Source organism: Saccoglossus kowalevskii, chromosome 7 (assembly GCF_978046115.1).
Source record: "Saccoglossus kowalevskii chromosome 7, keSacKowa6.1, whole genome shotgun sequence".
NCBI classification, from domain to species: Eukaryota; Metazoa; Hemichordata; class Enteropneusta; family Harrimaniidae; genus Saccoglossus; species Saccoglossus kowalevskii.
The window spans coordinates 30,985,723-31,007,649 of record NC_140647.1 but is presented as its reverse complement, the minus strand read 5'-3'; the positions used below and the strand labels follow the sequence as shown (position 1 = coordinate 31,007,649).

The following is a 21,927-nucleotide window of genomic DNA, read 5'->3' as shown; positions in this document are numbered from 1 at the left end:
CACACAACGAAATCCATTGGCTTACAAGAAATATACTAGGATGGACTTTATACGCATAATGTCTACTGTTTGAACTGCATTGTCCAGTTTGTATATTAAAACCTGTCCATTGAAAATATATGCAATTTTATATGCATATGCTTACAAAAATTTCAAATAAAATAAATTAAATTAAAATTATAGTAATTTCTTTACATCAATGATAAAGTTAATATTTTATAAAATTGTTATTATTGAACATTTCACTTTTCTTCATCAGTAATATTTGTAATAGTATCTTGACTTTTTTAAGTACTTTTTTTCTCTTTCCTGTCTAGTCGATTGTTGGGATGGTCCTTCAGACGAAGCTATTATTTACCATGGGCATACCTTGACAAGCAAGATATCATTCAAGTCAGCAATAGAGGCCATCAATGAACATGCGTTTACAGTATCACAGTAAGTATCCATTGTTGTACTATGTTGAGTGTTACAGTATTCATTTTTACTATTCATTGTTGTACTGTGTTGAGTGTTACAGTATCCATTGTTGTACTGTGTCGAGTGTTACAGTATCCATTGTTGTACTATGTTGAGTGTTACAGTATCCATTGTTGTACTATGTTGAGTGTTACAGTATCCATTGTACTATGTTGAGTGTTACAGTATCCATTGTTATATTCTATTGTTACAGTTTTCATTGTTGTACTGTATTACAGTTTTTATGGTTGTGCTGTGTTGAGTGTTACAGTAACTATTGTTGTACCATTTTGAGTATTACAGTATCCATTGTTGTACTGTGTTGAGTGTTACAGTTTTCATTGTTGTACTGTATTGATTGTTACAGTTTTTATTGTTGTGCTGTGTTGAGTGTTACAGTATCCATTGTTGTACTGTGTTGGGTGTTACAGTATCCATAGTGTTGAGTGTTGAGTGTTACAGTATTCATTGTTACTATCCATTGTTGTACTGTGTTGAGTGTTACAGTATCCATTGTTACTATCCATTGTTGTATTGTGTTGAGTATTACAGTATCCATTGTTACTATCCATAGTTTTACTGTGTTGAGTGTTACTGTATTCATTGTTGTAATGTGTTGAGTGTTACAGTATCCATCCTTCCTATCCATTGTTGTACTGTGTTGAGTTCCATTGTTGCAGTATTCAATGTTCTATTGTGTTGAGTGTTATAGTATTCCTTATTACTGTCCATTGTTGTACTATATTGAGTGTCAGAATATCCATTGTTGTACTTGGTTGAGTGTTACAGTATCGATTGTTCTATTGTGTTGAGTGTTACTATCCATACTTGTGTTTTCATTTATTTCCAGATATCCAGTAATAGTTAATATTGAAAATCACTGCTGTCCAGATCAGCAAAGGTACATGGTGAAATGTCTCACATCAACATTCGGAGGTAATGTGTTCAGCAATCATTCAATTATAAGTAACATTACATTCTATACTTACTGCAATATCATGTTTTTGTTGTCTTTGATACCAAGTTACGTAAGCGTCCTCTAATAATAAAAACAAACATGGCTGCCATCAGGGTTTGAACAGACTCCACATGAAGAAGTTTGCTGGTTCTGTTCTAAACTTTTTGAATTTTGGCATTCCCATGATGTATCTTTGGAAGAAAAAGATGTATAATAATAAAGTTATTACCTCAAAGTATGCACTCAGACAGTACGCTGCGCATCAACCTCCAGCTGTACTGTTTTTGTGCATGCATACATTACATGGATGTTATTATTATATGTTTATTGTGTCAATTCATTTTACGGTACATGCTATGGATATGTTTCTCTCTCATACATTATGTATGAATGTTGTGTGTTCTGAATAATACGTCGCTCTGCAGCCGATCACTAAAACACACTTGTGAGAGGGTATTATGTGAAGACCATTATACATATGCGTTAAAATGTTCTGGCTCTATTTAGTCATATGTTTGTGATTCGACAAATGTCAGCGAAAGTAGTCAGTCTCTATCTATCAACTGTTTTAATACCTTGCTAGTCACAATATGCAACTTTACACGCATAGTTATCATAAATAATTTTGAATATTTTTGAAAGTAGTACATGCTGCTATTCAATCTTCTCGTGTATATTTTTTGAATGTATTGCATAATTATTTTTTTTTGCATGAAAATAACAGATATCAGTCCTTAATAAAGTATTTCACAGTTACTCAATATTGTTGAAATGAACACCATGTTTATATCATCTAGCCGTCTTTACTTGTTCACTGCCAAATAATTCATGATTAAAAACTGGGCTAAATTTATTTGCCAATCACTCATAATTTAAGAGTATTTGCTAATAACAGTTATGCCAGAGACTGATGGGCAGACTTGTACTATGTACTCTTATATAGTCACAATGACGTACTTTATATAGCCAAGATAAATTGATTACAATCTCCTTAGTGTGCAATTTTAACTCGTGGTAAGTATTACTCTGAACATTAGTGACTGCAATGTGAATAGTCTTGTATTTAATGTGGATTTTTTTTCTTTAAGTACTGGATTTCTTACTATTAATTGTGTGGTTAATTTCTTTCATCATGGAGGCTGTGGGTTGGTTTCTTGTTATTTGCCCAGAGCTCCATGCATTGCAAGTTTTAGGAGACCCCCCCCCCCCCTGTCAGTACTTTTAACACTGTTCCTATCCTGTATGCATTGAAAGAGGCAAGTTGTCTGCAGACCACAAAGTGGTAATTGCCTTCAATGTTTCACAAATTGTGAGTCCCATTCAGATGTAGCTGTCAGCATCTGCATCAAACTGGATTTAAGTTGATTATTTAAAAATAAAAATCTAAACTGGTTTCATTGGTAACCATCAATATCGTGTAATAATTATCTATTTTCATTTTCTGTTGTTTTGGTTATGAAGACAAGTACTGTAAATGCATTAATTATTCATCGAGTTTTTATTTTGCTATTTTTGCTTATAAGTAAAATCTGCTACATTAAATCTACGTAAACATGTAAAATAACAATAAAACTCACATGAATATGCTCAAAACATTAAAATAATGAAATTAAAGGTCAGTGAAAATAAATGGTTTTACAGTATAAGGGTACTGTGATATAATATTACATCACCGTATATGACTCACAATATTCACTTTGCTGCGTTTACAGACAAACTTTATCGTGATCCACCAAAGGAAGACAAACATTTTCTACCTTCGCCAGAAGAACTTAAAGGCAAAATAATTCTGAAGGTAAGTGAGATGAATCGGTTACAAATTTTTTAGACGTTTGGCCCAGCAGTCACGAATATTTTATCAACACTGAACGAGTGTTGCTGTAGACATGGCAGACATTCCACATTCTGTAACAGTTGCAAAATTGTTTTAACAGGGACAATTTATTTCAGGTCCTGAAGACATGAAGTCATAGTGATGTCATCATCAAATCATGCAAATATTTTTTCTCTTCTCAGCTGGAAAATCTAAATAGCCATGATTGGTCAAAATAAATAATGTGACCATAGTATGTCATGTATTGTGCAAATGATTTCATGTCAGATTTTGTTCATTGATAATAATTATGAAAATGCTTTCATTATTATTGTTATATTCATGATCTTTTTTTTTTTTCAGGGAAAAAAACTTCGGAAGGAATGTCAAGATGATGAAGGAGAAGTGACGGATGAAGATGAATGCACAGACAATGACAGGAAAAAGATAAAAAGAGTGAGTATGACAAATGTGAACATAGAGGGCGCTATTTGAATTATAGTGTGTTTATTTTTTAATACAAACTTTATCTCATTGTCAGGATGGTTTCAAGAAGATCACACTGATCAAAGAACTTTCAGATCTCATCACAATATGTAAATCGGTTCGGTTTGAAGATTTTCACGAATCTGCACAAAATCGTGAGTATATACAATAATAGTTTTTAGTTACATCGTCACCAGTCGTTTTTCTGTGCGAGAATGGCGGGGTGGATTTCTAACTTGCACATTAATTTGCTGGTTCTCTTGGTTTCCTGGAACTCTGAGATATAACGTTTACATGGCAAAATCACCCCACCCCCCCCCACCCCCCCCACCCCCACACACACACACACACACAAAATACAGACAAAATTAGAGCATTTTTACATCAGAGCACACAAGTTTTTAAGGTAACGACATAACTAAACTTGTCTACAGCGGCATCAGAAAACTTATTCATGTTTCTGCACAACTCACACATCAGTTAAAAATTTAATTTTTTATGAAAAAATCAAAATAAAAGCACAATTTTTGTGATGATTTTAAAATTAAAATAAAAAAAAACTTACCCATTATCAATATTATATCGTTATATATTAGTGACCAAAACATCCACCCCCTCTCCCCTAATCCACACAATCCCATGGTGACCAGACCAGCTCATTCAGCCCTTCCCCAATCCCTCAATCCACTCTACTCTTCTTCTCATATTTGTATTGTCTTGTTATTTCACAGAAAAGTACTGGGAGATGTGTTCCTTAAGTGAAGGCGTCGCTAATAAATTCGCCAACATATGCCCAGAAGATTTTGTAAACCATACAAAAAGGTTTCTAACTCGGATACATCCAAACACTATACGAGTTGATTCAAGTAATTATAATCCACAGGATCTTTGGAATTGTGGATGTCAGATTGGTGAGCACAAACCTTATTTCTTCTTCCATTGCTCTGATTATATATCATGAGTGCAGTGTTTACTGATTTGCATAATCTTGAATATAATTAATTTTATTTCTAGACTCTACCCACAATGCATAAGCAATTGTAGATCGACCATTAACTGACGAAACTTGTTTGTACAATATAGAAAAAAAATTGCTTGAAAAATATTTTTGTTAAAGGTCTCATCACATATATCGATATGAACGCTTTGGAAAGTCGTGAAAAAAATATTTAATTCCACTTGTCAATCACAGTCCAGAACATGGTTGTAATCATTGCCAGTTGACTGGGTTATTTAAACGACAACTTTAATTACAATCATGATTATATACAAATAAAAAAGCGCCCTCTAGTGACATATTTGTGAAATTTGTTTTTTTCCTCATTTATGTTATTTTTAGAATTTTGTTTCATTTGATTACTGTAGATGGTTGATGTGTTCAAATTATTTTTCATTTACATTTTGTAGTTGCGTTGAATTACCAGACGCCGGGACTAATGATGGACCTTTACGAAGGAAGGTTTCAACAAAATGGTTGCTGTGGTTACGTACTGAAGCCTGCTGTGATGAGAGAAGGTAGGAAAATTTGTTTATTATTCTTTACTTAACAAACAAAACTATGCAGTAACATAGGCGTGAACAATCACTAAAATGTACCTAATTGAGCAAAACAAAAACATACAGAAATAATAATTTCAGTTTATTGTGACGAGGCTTGGCTATCCAACAATGATCTAAACAGTGTTCAAAAATTAATCAAATTAATAATCTTAGACTTAGGAATTAAATTGTGATCACTGTCTTCACTAAGACCACTAAAAAAAGATTTCTATTCTGAAATTAAAATGTGGCAACATTTGATTGAAATGATAATCATGATTTTTCATTTCCATGAAATCAACAATTTAGTAATTTCCCACATTATAAATCACTATGGTAGCCATCTTGAATAATTCCAGATATATACAAATATTGTTGGGAATTCAAACTTTTTTTTGGTTTCATCTATCATTCAATATATCATTTAGCAGAGACATCTCTACCATTTAAAACAGATTGTCACATCTGAAAGGTTTTTTTTTTTTTGCTACGGCATATGCATAATGCTTTCATGAATCTGATTTCGGTCACAATGTTCTGTAATGTGCAAATCTATGCACTGACTGGAATTGTCTTCTGGTACGTATTTAAAAAAAAAAATTTTAATAGCATCACATCTTTAAAAACGTACATCATTATTACATGTTATTTTTTAATACTTATTTATTTATCTTTTCCAGAGATCGCTTATTTTAGTGCAAACACAAAGGAAATGATTCCGGGCGTCTCAACACAAATACTGCATATGAAGATCATCAGTGGCCAACAGTTTCCCAAACCAAAGGGGTCAGGTGCTAAGGGTGATGTAAGTCACATGGTTTTATACGAATAATAAACTTGAAAGTTCCACATGTGGGTATCAATTTTAAAATGTGTAAGCTCATTGAAGAAAATGATACGCTATCTTCTGACTATGCATTATCAGAAAGCATTTCTTCTTGAATAAAATACATCACTTTAACACACAAATAAATGCTATTTCATTATGCCATGGGACAATAACTACATGGTTTGACGTAATAAACCAATGAATACTGTCATACAATTTATGACCAAAATTATGAGCAGGCTTCTACCTTATTTTGGTTTCTTCTTAGGTCATTGATCCTTATGTTTCCATGGAAATATTTGGCATCCCAGCTGACTGTGCTGAAGAAAGAACAAAGACAGTTCAACATAATGGTGAGATGGGATTCCACAAACACTTTGTATATTAACGACTTCTGGATAAAATTGATAAATTTGATGTTGGGTGGCCTATTTCCAAAATCGACAACAGATACTTACGATAGTTTGACTTTTGTAATTGAGTATTTGAGCAGAAATAGACAATACTACTGCACAGATGTAGTACATTTCACATTTCTCATTTGCTTTATAGGTTACAATCCACTATTTGATGAAAGTTTTGAGTTTACAGTGAATTTACCTGAGTTAGCCTTAGTGAGATTTGTTGTCTTAGATGATGATTACATAGGAGATGAATTTATTGGACAGTATACCATTCCATTTGAGTGCTTACAACCAGGTAGGTATTGTGATTGGTTGAATGTAATCATGTGATGTAATTTATGCAAATTATTTACATTTATTTACCATGTGATTGGTTAAATGTACTTAAGTGGTGTATGCAAATTTCTTCCGTTTTAAAGACTTTATGATTGGTTAAAAGAAACCATGTGATTTGAATATTACCATATTTGCAAAATTAATCTCCTTAGTTACAGCATAATTTAACAAAATTTTGTGATTAAGTGTAATATTTTTCGCAGGTTACAGGCATATTCGTCTTCTCTCGAATACGGGGGAGATTCTTGGGAATGCTTCATTATTTGTGCATATCGCTATTACTAACAGAAGAGGAGGAGGGGTAAGACAAGATTTGATGTACATAAGTTTATAGTGTCCATATTTAATATTTCATTTGGTCCACTATGACACATGAAGTAATGCTTCTAATGTCGTTATTTAGCTTCACTATCAACTAAGTCAATAGAGCAGAGCAGAGCAGGTGTTATTACTGAATCTTCGTCATCATTCGTCAGTTTCAACTTTACATTTGACTTCTTCTTGAAAGCGACAGATTTGCTTACTTTGATACATGGTATATATGTACCTCAAGTGAACTTCTCTCAGATTTTGTTGATGGTATTTCATGATGGTATCTTCAAATTTTCACTTCATAGAAAGCAACCAAGCGGGGTATGTCAGTGAAGAAATCACGAAGACAGCGAGAATATACCAATCTTAGGGTCGTTAACGTGAAGTGTATTGACGAGACTTTCAAGGTGAGGTAATTTAACATGTGTGATCACAGTGTCAAACATTTTTTATTGAGTCAGTTTACAGTGCTTTGGATGGGAATTAATAATGATTACAGATTAAGTTGTCAATGTCTTTATAATATAAGACATTGTTGATTGCCTGGATCATTTGCATGTGTTACTTGCATTCAACACTTGGAGCGCCAAAGTCAATTTTCTGTCACCATTCACAAAATAAAATGTTACATTTTTGACCCAGTTTTTTCAAAATTTTAATCAATACCTGTAACTCATGAAAAAATTATTCCAAAATGATCCAAAACAATTTTGAATGCTCAAAAATAGGCAAAAGGTTGTTCTAAAATTGTGGCAAGAAAATGATGGTGCTGAAACAATTGATATGTTTCACTGTTAATATTTTTTCCAGGTTGCGATTCAGCCACTCAGGGAAGCAACTGACCTCAGAGAAAATGTCCAAACTACAATGACCAGATTCAAAGAAATGTGTGGCTTAGCATCAATAGCGAATATTAAACAGTGTATCCGAGTGTTGGCTACAAGGTTACAAACAAGTTCTATTGACAATTTGGTACTCATGTTACAAATGAAAGACAAGGTAAGAAAAAATGAAATTTTGATTTCTCTTATTGTTGTATGCATGTTCAACCAATCAGAGCTCATGTTAAAAGCAATGGCACATCAGTTTGTTTGTTTGTTTGTTTGTTTGCAACACTTTACTCACTCAGTTTTTCAATGTTTAGTTTCCAGAACTCCAAGCAGAAGGAAACGTTCCGGAAATGTTGAAAAAAGTTTTAATTGCATTTGATCAAGTAAGATATATATTTTAACATGCTTCGTTGTCTCTCTATCTTCTAAAAGTACTGAATCTGACATTTGGCACTCAATAATGTTACCTTGTGTGCTAATTTTGACATGAAAAACACTAAACTTTGACATGAAAAACATTGAACTTTGACATGAAAAACACTGAACTTTGACTTGAAAAACACTGAACTTTGACATAAAAACACTGAACTTTGACATGAAAACCCTGAACTTTGACATGAAAAACACTGAACTTTGACATGAAAACACTGAACTTTGACATGAAAACACTGAACTTTGACATGAAAAACACTGAACTTTGACTTGAAAAACACTGAACTTTGACTCGAAAAACACTGAACTTTGACATAAAAACTCTGAACTTTGACATGAAAACACTGAACTTTGACATAAAAACACTGAACTTTGACTTGAAAAACACTGAACTTTGACATAAAAACACTGAACTTTGACATGAAAACCCTGAACTTTGACATGAAAAACACTGAACTTTGACATGAAAACACTGAACTTTGACATGAAAACACTGAACTTTGACATGAAAAACACTGAACTTTGACATGAAAACACTGAACTTTGACATGAAAACACTGAACATTGACATGAAAACACTGAACTTTGACATGAAAAACAACTTTTACATGAAAACACTGAACTTTGACATAAAAACACTGAACTTTGACATGAAAACACTGAACTTTGACATGAAAAACACAACTTTTACATGAAAACACTGAACTTTGACATAAAAAACACTGAACTTTGACATGAAAACACTAAACTTTGACATGAAAAACACTGAACTTTGACATGAAAAACACTGAACATTGGCATGAAAAACACTGAACATTGGCATGAAAAACACTGAACTTTGACATAAAAACACTGAACTTTGACATAAAAACACTGAACTTTGACATGAAAAACACTGAACTTTGACATAAAAACAATGAGCTTTGACATGAAAAACACTGAACTTTGACTTGAAAAACACTGAACTTTGACATAAAAACACTGAACTTTGACATGAAAACACTGAACTTTGACATGAAAACACTGAACTTTTACATGAAAACACTGAACTTTTACATAAAAACACTGAACTTTGACACATTAATTGCTGACCTTTTGCCACTTACCGGTAATTTACTCAACTTTGTTTATGTCAGAGAATAAACAGTGATTTTTGACACTGAATTTTGAAATGTGTAAAACACTGAACTTTGACATGAAAAACACTGAACTTTGACATGAAAATACTGAACATTGACATGAAAAACACTGAACTTTGACATGAAAAACACTGAACTTTGACATGAAAAACACTGACATTTGACATAAAAACACTGACATTTGACATGAAAACACTGAACATTGACATGAAAACACTGAACTTTGACACATTAATTGCTGACCCTTTGCCACTTACTTATGTCAGAGAATAAACAGTGATTTTTGACACTGAATTTTGAAATGTGTAAAACAATGATCTTTGTCATGAAAATACCATCCAAGTTGTCATGGAAATTCCATCCAAGTTGTCATGAAAATACCATCCAAGTTGTTCATAAATGTCAACTTTGATGTTTCAGATGGTCACAGAGAGTAGGACACTAATTGAGAAGACTGACGAAATTGTTGACAGGATAGTTCTCTGTCAGAGAAATGGACTTGAATGGCATGTAAGTATAAAGTGTAGATCATCCAATGCATTTTATTTATACCTAGAATGTACTGTTTTTACATGAGTGTTCTTGGCCCGTTCCATGATTAAATTTTCATAATAATCGCTGTCGACGTTCTTCTCCAAATTTCCTTGGATTTGTTTTCTTTCGTCACTGCCATAGTTGACCCATGGAGGTAAAAAGAGACCTTTCTAGCGCCATGGTCGACCCCAAGATGGTTTCATAGTCGACTGCTTGAAGAGCGAGAAATTCAACAAAATTAAATTTGTGGACGATCGTAAATGGAATGCGTGTAACTGGTACCTCGGACTACTAATACTTGTATTACTAGTTTGAGCTTGTACTGAATGCAAGAGACTGTTTATATTTGCTATGGGTGGTGACTATTATGCAAATTATCTGTCTATTATGTCTTTGGCTGATTAATTAAAACATAACTTTCAAAACGTGACATGTGCTTTTGTTTTTAATTAACAAAAATTGATTTTTACACCCTATAAAAACATCCAATTCACTTTTTTTCCTACTGAGTGTTTGCTCTTTGTAGTCCAGCATTGAAAAATACAAAAAAGTAGAATTTTGTGTTTTCAAGCAAAAAACGTGTACAGCATCCTTAAACAGAAAACATAAACAAGATTAATAATGTATGTTTACGAATTTTTTTTCTTATTTAAGGAGGATCTTCATAGTCTGTGTGCAAAGGAAGGCCTAAAGGGGAGGAAAATGACTAAGGTATGAATTGAAAAATATTTCCTTAGACCATAACCATGTAATGCCAGCCTCCATTTGATATACAGTAAACTAATACATTTCACTAGTTAGCCAGCATAGAGATAGTGAAACATACTTTCTTCTCTGAAACTGTTGAACAGATAACTATGTATCGTGGACAGTAAGGCGATACATTATAATAGTGATAGCAGTGAAACATATGCCCCTTAGTATTTTTTTCTATTTTCTATTTTTTAGGCACAAGAGAATTTTGCATGGAATATCCGAGTATTGAAAGGTCAAGCTGACCTGCTCACAAGATCAAAGAAAGAATGTGAGGATTGTATGATACAGGTAAAGTTCATCTGATATTGAGAAGAAAACATAATGTAATGTTTCTATGACAACTAGTAATACATTTTGACATTTAACTGTTTGAGCGCCAAAGTCAACTGTAGGTCCCATCTACAAAATAGTTCCATTTACAGTCTGCTTGTTCCCTGTTTGAAATGTTGTGAAAATTTCAAAATTTTTGATCAAAAACTAGAAGCAATGTAACATTTAGTCCGTTTGGTCCAAAATTAAGATTGAATTCAGTGAAAATTCTAGAAAATGTGTACAAATTTACCTAGATTTAAGCGGGAAAAAAATTTGGCACTCAAAGGCTCATCAAAATGTGCACATGAATGTTTACATATTGATAGCGCTCAGTTTTTTAGAGAGCTGATAAAAACCAGTTGCTTGTTTACAGACAAGAAATTAAATTCAAACGATTATCAGGATTTGCTATTTTGATTGGTCATATTTAAAGATTTTTATGATGACAAAATACTGTTACCGCCATAAGCCTGGTTTCTGTTTTGAACTGCGTATAGAACAAAGTGCGCACACTGTAGGTCAACCATTCAGAGCACAGAATAACAATAAGCATTTATAGAATATGCACATGCAGAATTCTGACTTTATAGGTTCATTCTGAGAGAGAAATTTTGATCATTTTCACATTATGCACAATGTGCTTCTCTACAGTATGGCGTAATACTAGACAGATTAAAAATACATATCCCATAATTCAACGTTGCATATACAGTCTGATAACTACAGATTTATGTTGGCAAGCTCACGTTCGTATTTTCGGAATTATTATTCAGTGCCTCGAAAAAATCAGCTGAAGTTTAAAATAAATCCTAGTGAATTGAAGGAAGTATCACGAATGAGCAGAATTGCCACACCATCATAAACACAGCGTTCACGTGAAATAGGACAAATAGCACAAACAAAATTAAAGCAGAAGAGTTGTCACCTGCGCATACGCAGGAATTGATATCAACACATGCTAACAACGCAAAGGCTCATGGGTAGACGCTTGTTTGTAAACAATGATACACTATGGCCATCTGACGCATACGCAGGTGACGACTCCCCCACTTTAACATACAGTTGCATATATTTGTATTTGGAGTTATTTCGGCAAAAGGTCTTCTTTCACCACTCAGCTGAAATATACATGTGATATATAAATAATCCCCCGATATTTTCTGTTGGGTTGACGTCAGCAGACGTTTGTGATTACCGCCAGAGTAGCATCAATCCTCACCTGTGGCTCAGATTGATAAAAAACTCTGGTCATCAGTCATTCTGCTGATCTCAATCTAAAAGAAAATATCGGGGGATTATATGAAATATCGGTAATCGTTTTCTTGATAGAAGAGAGATAAAATTACAGATCTGTAAATACCCCGAACAGTTGAATCACTGGAATGAAATTTTGAAATTCAGTTTTAACTGAATGGTACTCCCCTGTTCATGTGCGAGGTGCAAATGCCATAGTAGTTTGAGTTGTCTGGTTGCTATGCTACTGAGCATTACTCTCTGAAGGAGATAGGTTTTTTGACCAATTTATATATATTAATTGCTGTTTCTTGCCCAGAAATAGATACTAAGATTTCTCAATTTATTTCATTTGTCTTGCTCATCATTGTGTAATGATAATTTTCTCACATTTTACATCATTTTAAACTTTGAATCTTTGGTACATTTGGTAATAAGATGTCTGCCTGGAGCAGCATACTACGTATGGCAAGACTTATAGCACCCCCTTTATCTGCATATGAAACTAACACTATCACACACACGGTAGCTTAGCAACAACAAAATTATGTACAGCTATTATCTAAACATTGTATACCCAAACCTTTTTTATGACTTATCTGAGCTTTATTTCCGTATCATTAATTCATACCTCTAATTTAATGACCTATAATGGAACTATGCTCAGACGATTCAATATTTGTGAATCAATTCCTGATTCCCAAATTACCGACATATCTGATGTACGGTAATTCTTTTTGTGCATGCATTACCCACAGTTAGCTGGCGCACACCTGGTATAAATAAAATAAATACGATATTTACTATATGGGGGCCGTCATCTTGAATGACGCATAAAACTAAATAAGAGACAAGTTGTGAAACGCATTTTTCAGATTCCTACAAATCAGGACAAAAATACCAATCTTTCACAAAAATACGGTCCGTTGGCATATTTGAAACAGTTTTCAAAAGATAGAAGAATGAGCGTGGGCAGCTGGATAAACTATATAAGACAGCTAAAAATGAACTGTATTAATAAGACTGTGACTGTGATTATAAGACGCTATCAAATCGGGAATCAGGAATTGTAATGCGACGGTAAATCAGTACTGGACAGTTAATTGGTCTGTCCTTCACTTATGACCACTACCACCAATATTAAATATATATTTCCGTTTTTTCTCTGTAGATCTTAGAAGCGGCCAATGCACTGGGACTTGTCAGACATACTCCAACCACTGTGTGATACTTGCTGAAAAAAAGCCATGCTCTGTATAAAATATGTGATGTGGGAAAAGTGTGTATACAAGTAGAAGTTTACTATGCAATATAGTGTTGCAAATAATTTTCACAGCATATTATTTTGTATTGTTGTCATGGTGATATTTTGTTTTCAGCATAAATTGATATACTCTAGTGTGCATGTAGTGCGATGCCTGCTTTTTTTTCAAGTTTTTATAGTTTGTTTTAAAACTCTGAAATTTATTTGATTTTTAAAGCAATTACGACTTTTAATAAAAAGAAATACATTGTGTATGTACTATTGCTCTTGTATAAGCAACAAAAAAAACACTCATTAAATGTCAAGGTATGAATCTTTCTAATTATCTAGCTGCCCTGATATCCCACAATTAACATAAATGTACATCACCTGCCATTTTGTAAATATGACAAAGGTCAGCAAAGAGAATCATGGGAAAATTATTTGCTGATGTCTTTAAATTATAAAAATGAGGTATCCTCCCTAAATTTATCCTTATCCTTCCAGTTTAATATGTAAAGAGAGAGAGTTTTAGTCTCCACGTACATTCCACTTCATTTGACTAAATTTTGTAGAATAGTACAGTTTACAGTTAGCTTTGTAGTCAAAAACACATTTATGTACATCTAGTCTAGCAATGATTGTTTAGATAGATCTCCAAGATTATTTCAATAATTTTTACTTGTGAAAATGTCAGCTGTGTATTTAAATCTTATAGTCACAAAATCCTTGTATTTTCAAGTATACACAGGATTGCAAAAATAGTTGTTTGCCAAGATGGCTGACCAGCAGAGCTGTACCAAGTAAACTAAAACATGATATACACAAGCCATTTACAAAACTTTTTTTTTTTAAAAATGTCATTAATAATTTTAGCTAATTTGATACATGCTAAAGACAAATATTTTCTCATTTTATTTTATCTCAAATTGTTGCAGTTCTGTTGATTCCCATCTGTGAGTTTTTGTGAGGGTTAGACCAATTAAGAATTAGGGGTCTTGGAAAAAGTACATGTCTGATAAAAAAAAATCACACCCATAGTCCCAACACACTTCTAATGAACTTTTCTATAATTTTGTTGTGCTCTATAATCAAATTCTCCAAACCAATAGATCAAGTCAAGTTAGTACAGCTGGTCATCCAATGGTATTTGGTCATGACTTTATGTGTATTCAGAATATCATGTTCAGAACTATAAAATTATTCATAGAGATTTGTATATTTATCTATTTATTTTTTATTTATTTATTTATTTATTTATTTATTTTAAAAAGGAGATTATGTCACATCTTTTTGGAATACAATCTTCTAAGTTACTGACCCTAAATAATGTGTGACATACCGGTACACAGTTTTTAATATTTCACAGTTTAACCTTTTCACCACCAGTTTTTATCACAAAATAGTTCCACTTATAGTCTGCACTCTCCTTAAGAAAATTGGGACAAAAATAGCCAAATTTTTGAGCAAAAACAGAAAATTTACTTAAATTTTGTCTGTTGGCTCCAAAATTAGGGTTCTTTTCCAGAAATATTAAAAAATATAAGAAAAAAGTGCAGGAAAATTTGGGCAAGAAATTCTTGGGGTGAAAAGGTTAACCTCTTGACCTTTGAGTGCCATGATTTTTCCTGCAATAATTGTGTGCAACAGTTTGCAAATTTGTTGGGTTTTTTTAATTTCTTTTGTTAATTTTGCACCAGATGAACATAATTTCCAATTAGATTTTGATCCATATTGTCTGTTTTGTAAAACGTGACAAAAGTTAACCCAGCATATTCTAAAGTCTAATTAAAGAACTTTTCACTATACATTGCAAATACAAAGAAGGCTTAATAATTAGATTTGTGGTTTTAGGAATTCTACTAAGAAAAACAAAGAAAACAAACTTTTATAGAATTTGCATTATTTTGTTATTTTACAAGGCTTGCTTTATAGATCTCACAGTACTTGTACATATTCAATGATTTTCACTCAGTTTTGGGTAATATTTATTGTATCAATATTTAATTTTTTTTATATATGTTAAAAATTATGGAAACCCCAGACTACTTTGTTGAACCCACTCAAAACAAAGTACTCACTGATATAATAAGTGTCAATTTAAAAAAAAAGATGATTTTTTGGCATCCATCCATCTATCCACCATTTCGTTTGAAAAATGGAACTATAGAGGGCGATCTATGAGAAAAGTAACTATAGGAGGGGATCTATACATACCTGATGGCTAACCAGTGTTTACATTTGCCAAACAATATATAGATCTACAATTTTTTGTTTAACTCTCAAAGAAACTATTAATTGATTGTGTGTAGATTTAATGTAACCAAAAAAAGCTTTTAATAATTTTAAAAAAATTCTCACAAATAAAAAAAAATTAGACAAGTCAAATATTTTTAACACTGCACACAGGGTGCACAATGGCGTATGAATTAATAGTTCAATAGAAAAAAAAATGTGTGTTACAATTGTAAATTTTCTCTGTTGTGCGAAAAAAAACTCTTTTTACATTGTGTGTAAACACAAATACAAGTGCAATAGATTGTAGAAAGCATTTTAAAAATTTTGTAAAATTTATTCATCCATATTCGTCTGTATGATATGTGTCAAACTGAATCCCCTTGTTTTCTTGGACAAGAGCATTTTATTAAATTTTCAATTGTGTAGCAGAAATAAAAAAAAACGCTCGTAGACTGTTAAAACTATAAAAAGTTGTGACGATTAAACGTTTTACAAAGTTACTCTATAAGGTATATTTCATTGTTCATGTTACCATGGCACTGAGCAAACAAAGCACATTTTTTTTAGCAGTGAATAGGCTAACGAAAAAGCACTGTATGATACTGTAAACTTCTTAATTTTTGCTCTTAGAGTTATTGCGATTAGATGATTTTATAGCATTCATAAAAACAAAATTTACTTGTTGTAAAGACAGCAAAGAAATTTTCACTGCTACATAATGTCATGATATTCAGATTTGAGATTTTTTTGTTTGGTGAAAGTGGTTTACAGTATATTAATTTTATACATTGTACGCAAATAGGTTTATTTTGTCCCTGGACCAGTTTTGAAAAAAAAACACTGTAATCATGAAATGGTTTTCAGATTTTTTCATCACAGATGTTACAAAACTGTGATGGCTGCTTATCTGAAGATGTAATGTATGCATGAATGTCTGCTTCATAGTTTATTTGACATTTTATCCTTTGTAGAATCTCTCAGTTCAACTGTATTCAGTTCATTTTCTACATTACTGTGAATTGGATGTATGAATTATGTAGCTATACTGGTAATAAAATGTATCAATATTATAACAATATCACTTTAAAGTCAGCATTTTTTGCCGGAGGGGTACTAGAGGAGGGGGGGGGGGGGCAAATTGAAATTTTATCACTTGATTTCCAATCTCTGTCCTGTGTATGTAGTTGCCATTCATGTTTGTCTTACTTCTGTCAGCGCAACCCAAGGTGGGTTGGACCAGTCCACATTCTGCACTTGTAATCATAACATAATTTTCTGGTCTCTGACGTCCCTTGTGAATAGCAAGTAGGACGCAGCTTACTAGTAATCGTCATATTGTTCCACTGGGCCGGGATTCCAGCCCTGGATTCACGTGACTTGTTTTAAAACATGCCAATTTTTGTTTTGCGTAAACAAGTCTGCATTAGTTATACAATAGGGATATGCCCATTCAGTCTGCCTGTTTAGACTTCATAATTGAGATGTTTCTAGTATTTCTCGTTATTTGCGCAACAACAAAAAAAAGGTTTATATTCACAGTAAAACCAAACCCTGTTCTATATATATATATATATATATATATATATATATATATAGAAGGCCGTGGGCGCCCGCACTGACGCCAGGTAACCAAAGGAAATAGAACAAAGAATGAGAATGTGATGGACCAATCAGAATGCTGTAATCATTACTAGTTACCAGCCACTTGTGGCTTGGTGTGCCATGACACTTGAGGTGGGAACCAGCCAATTGCAGGTGTTGAGTTGCATGATGTGATTGGTTGCTTTATGTCGTCATTTACATATATGAATAATTCATTACTACTGCTCCATTGTCCTGCCAGCCAATCAGTTTTATTTTTCATCAAATAATCAATACTAAACCAGCTAAAAGGGGTCGTACTTGCAGGGCTTTCCTGCACATATCTCATCAATAGCTCAATGGTTATACAAAAACTGTATATTTTTTTTATTCCCTGTGATAGCATTTTTTAAATTGCTAAGTCATTTAACTTATCGGTAATACGTTCATCCAAGAGTCATAGTTGTACTTGTAAAACATTAATAAGTAAATCATTATAAAGAAAGTCCAGATAAAAAACAAACTGGGTGATATGTATTTATCTTCACACCTTGGAATGATTGATAGACGCAACACTATGACTGAGTTTCCCCAGTCTTTTTTTGCAAGTTTGCGGCGTCCCATTCACAGTAACAGTGACAAGAGACTACAGTAGGCTTATTTAAAAAAAAAAAGTGTGATTAAAAAAATCAATCTTTTCACATTCAGCGTATGTTGATTATACTAAAACAGATAGATGCCCATCGAGAGACAAGTGTAGCATAAACAAAATAATTTAATTGGCTGTGGTCTCAACTCTAGGTGGCGCTATACAATGTACAGTATGTGAAAATCTACATCTTGTTTTAACAAGTTCTTGTGATGGTGGATCTGAGAGCACCTCAAGTCAGCACAAAGTTTTATTGAATGGTTATTGTCTAAATTATTATGTAAATTATATAATTAATATGCATGGTTTCAAGTAAAATTGTAATCGAATCTATGCATCATCTAACATCTATGCAACCATTGAAGTAAAAGACAGATGGTAGCATCGGAAATGATCTTGGGTATCAAAAGACATTCAGACAAGGGCTCAAACCAGTTGTAACGTCTGTCTTTTACCTCCTTGTTAGTTTTATTGAAAAATCTGATGGAAAAATTCCTGAGTGGAACATGCACTCATAAAGACTGAAAAATGAGAAGACTCTTGATGTATGCTTTATATACACTGGGGTAAAACAATGTTATGCTTTCGTGAGCTACAGCACTGGGTAAGCCAACACTGAACTCTGAAGATAACAGTTTATGAATATTCATAAGGAAGCAGCGTTTCGTTTTTGTATAATATAAAAAATATCATTAGTCTGGCGATTTTAAAGTTTGTATCCCCACCCCCATAAAAAAAATCGTGTATACAGCATCTGACTCCAGATTTGTTCATCCTTGTAAATTTTGAATATTTGTATACATTCTCTCAACCAAAGGCCTTATTAGTTGTGAAGTAATGTGGGTTCAGGTGTATATAAATTGTGTTCAGGCAACACAAAGTACAGGCAAAAATTTAAGCTATATAATCTTGTATGTTTGCATATCGGTAAGATCTAATTACATTCACACAGGGGGAAACAACGATTAGTACGGGCTACGGTATGCCTAAACTTGTTAGGAATAAACAAATTTATAAAACAGTTTATCAACAATGACCATGGGTATAATACCCCCACCTCCACCCATGAAGACTTGACACGTAAAATATAGATCCTGTTTATTCTGAATATTTTACATATGCACAGCAAGTGCACTTTGTTACATACATTGAAATAAATGTTTTGTAAATACAAAATTAAAATGTGTAGTACAGGGCTTTTTATTGTAGCTTTTAAGGGGATAGACTCAAAAATTGCCATAAAGAATCCAAATGTGGTTACTGGAACATATACTGGAGGAAATAAGGAGAAAGCTGAATAGACACATTGCAAGGTACTAAAACAAGTCTATGTAAGAAATACCAGTGCCACTATCGGCAGTGACCAGTGCCAGCAGTGCCAGTATCAGCAGTGCCATTATCAGCAGTGCCATTATCAGCAGTGCCATTATCAGCAGTGCCCAGTGCCATTATCAGCAGCGCCCAGTGCCATTATCAGCAGCGCCCAGTGCCATTATCAGCAGCGCCCAGTGCCATTATCAGCAGTGACCAGTGCCATTATCAGCAGTGACCAGTGCCATTATCAGCAGTGACCAGTGCCATTATCAGCAGTGACCAGTGCCATTATCAGCAGTGACCAGTGCCATTATCAGCAGTGACCAGTGCCATTATCAGCAGCGACCAGTGCCATTATCAGCAGCGACCAGTGCCACTATCAGCAGCGACCAGTGCCATTATCAGCAGTGACCATTGCCATTATCAACAGCGACCAGTGCCATTATCAACAGCGACCAGTGCCATTATCAGCAATGACCAGTGCCATTGCCATTATCAGCAATGACCAGTGCCATTGCCATTGCCATTATCAGCAGAGACCATTGCCATTATCAGCAGAGACCATTGCCATTATCAGCAGAGACCATTGCCATTATCAGCAGAGACCATTGCCATTATCAGCAGAGACCATTGCCATCATCAGCAGTGACCAGTGCCATTATCAGCAGCGACCAGTGCCATCATCAGCAGAGACCATTGCCATCATCGGCAGTGACCAGTGCCATTATCGGCAGTGACCAGTGCCATTATCGGCAGAGACCAGTGCCATCATCAGCAGTGACCAGTGCCATTATCAGCAGAGACCATTGCCATTATCAGCAGAGACCATTGCCATTATCAGCAGAGACCATTGCCATCATCAGCAGAGACCAGTGCCATTATCAGCAGAGACCAGTGCCATTATCAGCAGAGACCAGTGCCATTATCAGCAGAGACCAGTGCCATTATCAGCAGTGACCAGTGCCATTATCAGCAGTGACCAGTGCCACTATCAGCAGTGACCATTGCCATCATCAGCAGAGACCAGTGCCATTATCAGCAGCGACCAGTGCCATTATCAGCAATGACCAGTGCCATTGCCATTATCAGCAGTGACCAGTGCCATTATCAGCAGAGACCAGTGCCATTATCAGCAGTGACCATTGCCATCATCAGCAGAGACCAGTGCCATCATCAGCAGAGACCAGTGCCATTATCAGCAGCGACCAGTGCCATTATCAGCAGAGACCAGTGTCATTATCAGCAGAGACCAGTGCCATTATCAGCAGTGACCATTGCCATCATCAGCAGAGACCAGTGCCATTATCAGCAGCGACCAGTGCCATTATCAGCAGAGACCAGTGCCATCATCAGCAGTGACCAGTGCCATCATCAGCAGTGACCAGTGCCATCATCAGCAGTGACCAGTGCCATCATCAGCAGTGACCAGTGCCATCATCAGCAGTGACCAGTGCCATTATCAGCAGAGACCAGTGCCTTTATCAGCAGTGACCAGTGCCATTATCAGCAGTGACCAGTGCCATTATCAGCAGTGACCAGTGCCATTATCAGCAGTGACCAGTGCCATTATCAGCAGTGACCAGTGCCATTATCAGCAGTGACCAGTGCCATTATCAGCAGTGACCAGTGCCATTATCAGCAGTGACCAGTGCCATTATCAGCAGTGACCAGTGCCATTATCAGCAGTGACCAGTGCCATCATCAGCAGTGACCAGTGCCATTGCCATTGCCATTATCAGCAGAGACCATTGCCATTATCAGCAGAGACCATTGCCATTATCAGCAGAGACCATTGCCATTATCAGCAGAGACCATTGCCATTATCAGCAGAGACCATTGCCATCATCAGCAGTGACCAGTGCCATCATCAGCAGAGACCATTGCCATCATCAGCAGAGACCAGTGCCATCATCAGCAGAGACCAGTGCCACTATCAGCAGTGACCATTGCCATCATCAGCAGAGACCAGTGCCATCATCAGCAGCGACCAGTGCCATTATCAGCAACGACCAGTGCCATTGCCATTATCAGCAGTGACCAGTGCCATTATCAGCAGAGACCAGTGCCATTATCAGCAGTGACCAGTGCCATTATCAGCAGTGACCAGTGCCATTATCAGCAGTGACCAGTGCCATCATCAGCAGTGACCAGTGCCATCATCAGCAGTGACCAGTGCCATTATCAGCAGTGACCAGTGCCATTATCAGCAGTGACCAGTGCCATTATCAGCAGTGACCAGTGCCATTATCAGCAGTGACCAGTGCCATTATCAGCAGTGACCAGTGCCATTATCAGCAGTGACCAGTGCCATTATCAGCAGTGACCAGTGCCACTATCAGCAGTGACCATTGCCATCATCAGCAGAGACCAGTGCCATTATCAGCAGCGACCAGTGCCATTATCAGCAATGACCAGTGCCATTGCCATTATCAGCAGTGACCAGTGCCATTATCAGCAGAGACCAGTGCCATTATCAGCAGTGACCATTGCCATCATCAGCAGTGACCAGTGCCATTATCAGCAGTGACCA

General features: G+C 35.0%; 1 protein-coding gene across 1 annotated transcript in view; it reads left to right on the top strand.

The window, feature by feature from the left end:
* LOC102803048 (inactive phospholipase C-like protein 2) overlaps positions 1-16,931 on the top strand; it is a 257,876-nt gene extending 240,945 nt beyond the window's left edge. Inside the window, exons 13-30 of the mRNA XM_085501454.1 lie at positions 318-438; positions 1,310-1,395; positions 3,130-3,212; positions 3,594-3,686; positions 3,772-3,871; positions 4,448-4,627; positions 5,124-5,231; positions 5,936-6,060; positions 6,353-6,437; positions 6,637-6,783; positions 7,028-7,125; positions 7,442-7,543; positions 7,947-8,135; positions 8,281-8,349; positions 9,958-10,047; positions 10,726-10,782; positions 11,020-11,115; positions 13,544-16,931. Coding sequence (XP_085357580.1) covers positions 318-438; positions 1,310-1,395; positions 3,130-3,212; positions 3,594-3,686; positions 3,772-3,871; positions 4,448-4,627; positions 5,124-5,231; positions 5,936-6,060; positions 6,353-6,437; positions 6,637-6,783; positions 7,028-7,125; positions 7,442-7,543; positions 7,947-8,135; positions 8,281-8,349; positions 9,958-10,047; positions 10,726-10,782; positions 11,020-11,115; positions 13,544-13,600 — 1,886 coding nt within the window. The 3' untranslated portion in view covers positions 13,601-16,931. The remainder of the gene's footprint in view (positions 1-317; positions 439-1,309; positions 1,396-3,129; positions 3,213-3,593; positions 3,687-3,771; positions 3,872-4,447; positions 4,628-5,123; positions 5,232-5,935; positions 6,061-6,352; positions 6,438-6,636; positions 6,784-7,027; positions 7,126-7,441; positions 7,544-7,946; positions 8,136-8,280; positions 8,350-9,957; positions 10,048-10,725; positions 10,783-11,019; positions 11,116-13,543) is intronic.
* Positions 16,932-21,927: the final 4,996 nt, after the last annotated feature.